Genomic DNA, 6235 nt, shown 5'->3' with positions numbered 1-6235 from the left:
CAATTTATTTTTATATTAAATAAATATTATTATCTCATATATGCAGGGTAAGTCGAGAATTTTTAGGGCTAAATTAAATTATAATTTTAATAGTTTATATTTTATAATTTTAAATAATTTAATTAAATTATTATTATTTTAAGGGACAAAATATAATTTTATCTTTACTAATTTAAAATTTTAACATTTTAAAAATTTTAATAGATAATTTCCTATTTTAGAGGGACTAGAACTCTGCCAACCTCCAAAATACGTCATTGTGTATATGTAATATATATAATAATTTTATATTGATAATAGTAATAGTAATTTGTCAAAATTAAAAAAAACATTTCATATATTAAATTATTCAAAATAAAAATTTATATAAAACGATACCCTTATACTGTTGGAACGACAATGAGAAATTGTATTGATTCAAACAAAAAAAAGACAATGAGAAATTGTAAAATGTAATTGCCAGTGATGGCGGTAATTCCAAGTCAGACAGCCAAGTTGGCATAGAGGAAACAACAGTGTAGACGACAGGTTAAGTGTGAGTCAGAAGCAGTGGCATGCCCAAGAAGTTCCAAATAGGGGTCCCATTGCTATCGTGTCAGATGTGGAAAGCTTTTCCACTTTTGAACTATTGAACCCAAAAAAGAGGCACAAAGTGATGGTCCATGTAATCTGCCACACCACAGTTTGAATATTTTCTTTCAAGTAAATTAAAACTTCAAATTATAACCATTGGTTTCATCTTTTTGAGTGTGTAGGGTGGGCCCATGGGGGACAATGGTCGGTCCAACTTTCCATATCAGCACATCTTCCCCTTTCTTCATCAATTCCTCCTCTGAATTATTGGCTACTATTAATTTTTTTGCCCACCCGTTTTTGTTGTAAAGTTGAAAAGGGTCTCCTTCAATTCATGAGTTGGAAAAGCAAGAAAAAAGTACTCTAATCTTTTTTACCTTGTTATGAGTTTAGGTTAATTTATAATTTCATTTAACTTCAATCTAAGTGTACTATTTAAAAAACAATTCATTACTCAAATATAGGATAAAATGATAAGTCAAGTGTTGTAAGATTAAGTTTTAAAATTTCAAATTATAAAATTGTTTGATATATTATTTAAAATTGATTATGAAATATAATTAGAGGGTTTGATATATATAGATTGTAAATTATAAAAAAATAAAATTCTACATTTTATCTTTAATTTTAAATAAAAATTAAATTTTAAATGGAAATTTTTATTGAATAATATAATATTAAAATAAATAAAATAGAATTAAGTAAAATATTCTTCATTAAATGATAAGTAGCTCTTATCTATTTATTATTTTCACACTTTTTATAGAATGATTTTATCAACTGTTTTTATTTTTGATTGTCAAACATGCAAAAAACTAAACCATTGAAAATTAATATTTTCAATGGTCTATCAAATAAGGTATTAGTCAATTAGATTTATTTATCTAGTTAAAATGAACTTGATTAGTTGTTCGCTAATTTAAAAATATATTAAAATAATAATAAAAATCTTAATTAGGTTGACGAGTTACTAGAAGTAGGTATTAGGATGATTTTTAAACGTACTTGATAATGATTTAATTTAATTTAATTTTTTCAAGCTTAGATAACTTGTAAATGCAGCATTCTTACTTAAACACAATGGTGATTGTAAAGGACTTCCAAAGATTTAGGTTTTTGTTTATAGAAAAGAAAAACTTAATTATGATTAGTTCAACTCAGCAACACAATAGATGAAGAGATTTTTGGGAATACATTTTTTAAATTTTTTTAATGTTAAATTGGTTAGAATTAATTTAAAAACTATAAGAGAATTTGATCTATCGATAAAAAAAAATGGTCAATGGAAGTCGATTTACAAGATATTTACATGGGCAAAGTTAACATAGGGAAGCACTAAGAACATGAAAGGATGATATCAGGTCACCTCCAAACCCGACTGCACAAAGCACACATTCACAAAACCAAAAAGAAAAAGATTATGGCTGAGCTGAAAAAATGGCCTCCATTATTTGGCCTTTCCAATCAAAAGTTTACGGACAAGTGTTAAATTAAAAATTGATTTAACCCCACCTCTAAGAGAGATTTTAAAGCTTAAACATGATGGCCAAACATGCTAACTTTTACCTTGTAATCAGTGGTATGAGGTGTCAAATCCCAAGATTCTTCAATGGCACCCACTACCCTTATCTCTCATCAACTTTTACCCCCCCCCCTAATACACCTCTATATAAGCTACTTTCCTTTGATCATCTCTGCATAAAAACATTAAGCATTGTTTTCTCTGTTTGCCATTTGCCTTAATCATCTTCCTCTTTCTTTAAAACCTCTTCCTATTTAATTTCCGACTAAACTTGCGCTGAATTCCATGGCTACTGCAGAGGTATTGGATTCTTATTAAGTTTTCGATTTGAGCTTGGTTTGATTCATCAATTCCTTTGTGTCGATTAATTGTTGTTTGCATTGCACCTAGTTTATTATACCATTTGTCATGCGATCTTTGGCTTATAGATGGAGCTCATTAGAACAGTGAAATTGAAGATCAAATCAAACGATCATAATCTTCACATTATTTATCGAATTCTCTTTTACTTCCATGCTTTCTTTTCGGGTTTCATCCTTGACAAACTAGATGCTAACTTTTATAGTTTTATGTACTGTACATTAATTGTCGTAGTTATAGTACTGAATAAGTTACGTATATAAATATATATTATATATGCTTAATTTGATGTGTCGTGTAGGTTGTATCAGCTCAGACTGCAATCCATGAGGAGAAACCTGAAGAAGTGGTCAAGGTTGGAGAAATTGCAACAGAAGAGGTACCGGCTGTTGCTCCTGCAGCAGAACCTGTTGCTGAAGAACCAAAGGAAGCAGTGCCTGAAGCAGCATTCGGAGAACCCCAGGCTCCAGAAACTGACGCCACAGTTGAAACTGAATCAAAGGAGGTGATTAAAGAGCCCAAGGCTGTGACTGAGGAGCCAGAAGTTGAGAAAAAAGAAGAAGAGACTCCTAAGGAAACGGTAGCAGAGCCAGTTGCCGAGGAGTCCAAGGAGTCCAAGGAGACTTCTGAGCCAACAGTTGAAGAAACCAAAGAAAGCACAGAGTCTACAGAAGCAGCAGCAGCAGCAGCAGCAGAAGTAAAAGCAGAAGCCGAAGCCGCCCCAGTGGAAGCACCCAAAGAGGAAGCTGCAAAGGAAGAAGAGAAACCAGCTGAAGCTCAAGCTGAGAATACTACTACCGAGTAAATAAGCTTGTAAGATGGGGAATCAATGGAAGCTTGTGTAGTGGGCTTACTGTTAGCTAAGTTTGCATGTTGAAATCAATTAGTTTCAATTCTAGTTGAATAAGGATGTGATAGTATTAAGGTGGATGAGGCTTGGGACTGGGGCATGGAAATGACCCACCAATGATAGCTTGCCTATTGGCTAAACTAACATGCAATTGGCATATGGCAGGGAGAGAGAGTTTAGAGAAGGTTCAAGCAGGCATTTTGGGGGGGGGAGGCATTTTTCATGTTCAATCTGTTCTCTGTAATGGGTGGTTCCTGGGTCCCAAGCAGGTCGTTTAAATTTAGTGTTTGTGCTTGTATGTTTTTATTAGAAGAGGCAGTTTGCATGTTGTCTTTTACAAGTAATAATAATAAATCATAGTGCGTTTGTTTAACATTTTGTCTACTGTTCAATAATAGATGAGGATATGTGTTGTTCCAATGTCAGTCTAGAATATTCACAATATCAAAGAATATCATTCATATAATGACGGTCTGTTGCCAACTTACTGATTGGAACATACACAATGAGATTAAAATATTTTCGTCATAAGTCTTATTCTTTGTATCTAATAACCAAATTTACCTTCATTCATATAATTTTAGTGTAGGGTTAAAAGATTAAAATCAAATTAAATTTTTATTATTTTAATATAATTCATTCTTATTAATTTAAAATTTTATATATAAGAAAGACCAAAACAAAAATGATGGAGCGGGGCCTCCTCCGCCCATGTTTGAGTGGTTAACCACTTGACCTTTATTAATGAAAATTCTATAAAAGTGTGAGACATAATTTTATGTCAGGGGTTTTAGCATGCTGCAAATTAAAAATGCGTATCCAAATAATAATATCGTAAATCTATATATAAATATAAAACTAACTTTTAAGGGATTCTCATTCTTTAAGAGTAAATAGAGTTATAATAGTCATTTTCCTTTATATAATCTTTTTACTTTTTATTATCATTAATCTATATATTTGTAGGAAGTTAAAGATGAAGCTTTAAAAGAAAAATAAATTTTTGATTTGAAATTTTGAGGAGTAAAAGGCAAGATTTATTCTTCATGATTTTGCTTTTTAAATACATTAAATATTTGAAAAAAAAGGCATAAAAAAGGATTTACTAAGTATTTATATTTCCTAAAATTTTAAAAGGTTAAAAGAAAAAAAACTAATTAAATTCTTTTGTTTTCCTAATAAAAGAACTAATGTATACTCATTGATTTTAAGCCTTTTTATTTCAGAGGAATTTTTTCTTCAAAATATTATTTTGCAAATTATATCAATGAAATGTTTTCACATTCACTTTTTTAGTATTTTATTGCTATAACATAATTGAATTAATAAATTCTTTTGAGATGTTTTTTTCTTTTACTATTACATTATTTAGGAATAAGGAAAAAATCTATTAAGATGAGATGAAAAGTAATGGTTGTGTTTACATATTTTTTATCAGCATTTTATTCCCAACTTTCCCTGTCTTTGATGAGAAGATTTCAGATTCTTTTAATTGAATCTTCTCAAAACATTTATATCATTTACTTTGTTTAGTATGATTCAATTATATATCATCGTGTCTTAATTTTTTATTTACATATTAAATAAATTAATTTTGATAAAATATTCTTGGAAATTCATTCAAATTATCAACTTTCATCATCTATATTCTATATTATACAGGACAAGGTAGTCAGTACCATATCAGTTGACATATCGTTTGTGTCTTGAAACTGGTATGTATTGGTATCGACATGTTTCGTTGTACCGTTTCGAGTTTATTGATGTTTTTAAATATTTTTCAAATATATATATTATCACACTTTTAGTTCTTGATAAATTAATAATAACCTAAATGTTAATAGATCTAATTAGTAATTTAAATAAATTATAGTAGGATAAAACATCAAAGGAAAATAATTTGTTTTTAATAAGAAAATACATAAAATCTCATAAAAGAATAAAATTGGAGAACTAATATGTTGACTCGATCAAATCTAAGCATGGGATATTAACTCGCTTCGGTGGTCATAACTAATTCCTCTTTTGAGTTCTATTCAATCAACTAGTTGTTGACCTAGGAAGATCTCTCGATCTTTCACTAAACTAATGAGTCGGCAAGAACTACTTATCTTTCGACTTCATAGGCCAAATCGGATTGGGGTAAGGGGTTCACGGATAGACAATACCATTTTTGAGTCAATTCTCATCTAAATGACTTTCTAGAGTTGTCAAGCCTAAGGTTTAAGTTCTTCCTATCCCAAACAGCTTATCCGCTAAGAAACCCTATATAGATATTAATTACTACTATGTCCACTCGCTAATCACCCATAAGATGATTAGTTCCTTAACGATCACATAAACAATATAAACTTGATCAAGAAAATAAACATGAAAAATAAATCAAGAGTAAACGTTTAGAGAAATCCTGATTTGTATTAAACAATTGAAGTGTCGTAATCCACAAAGAGTTTGTTGAATCCACAAGTCAAATTCTCCAAAGAACACTAACGAAAATAAATTGAAAGAAAATCCTAAGTACAAAATAAACTAAAAACTGAAAACTAAACTGAAAGGAAAATTCTAATTTATAGAAAAGATCTTTCAAGTGTTTTAGTGAAGTCTATTTATAATGTTAGGGTTGGTCGTCGTCTTTAGCCCTAGTTTGGCTAACGTTTTTACATTAAATTTCATTATGCGAACCAAAACACCCTCAGCTCGTTAATTCTTCACATACAAGGTCGGTGTCGCGACATCCTCTGTAACACCCCTACTCGTATCCGTCGCCAGAATAGAATGCAAGGTATTATCGAGGAGTACGGAACACTTACAGATAATTTAAATCATTTATCATTCAAATAGATTGATTATAAAAGTTCCTTTAATGGACCCTCGAGGTCCAAATCATGTATTAGGTTCGGGTCGGAACTAAATCGGAGTTGTCTGAAATT

At 30.3% G+C, this 6235-nt stretch overlaps 1 protein-coding gene across 1 annotated transcript; it reads left to right on the top strand.

Annotated features, from left to right (window-relative positions):
- Positions 1-2234: 2234 nt before the first annotated feature.
- LOC108470442 (fruit protein pKIWI501-like) lies at positions 2235-3678 on the top strand. The gene is made up of 2 exons (XM_017771754.2): positions 2235-2395; positions 2757-3678. Exons 1-2 carry the CDS (start codon positions 2381-2383, stop codon positions 3258-3260), a joined length of 519 nt encoding a protein of 172 aa, XP_017627243.1. The 5' UTR covers positions 2235-2380; the 3' UTR covers positions 3261-3678.
- The last annotated feature ends 2557 nt before the right edge of the window (positions 3679-6235 follow it).

This window comes from Gossypium arboreum, chromosome 11, assembly GCF_025698485.1.
Source record: "Gossypium arboreum isolate Shixiya-1 chromosome 11, ASM2569848v2, whole genome shotgun sequence".
Lineage (NCBI taxonomy): Eukaryota > Viridiplantae > Streptophyta > Magnoliopsida > Malvales > Malvaceae > Gossypium > Gossypium arboreum.
The sequence above is the reverse complement of the archived record's forward strand: the minus strand, read 5'-3'. Positions and strand labels throughout refer to the sequence as shown.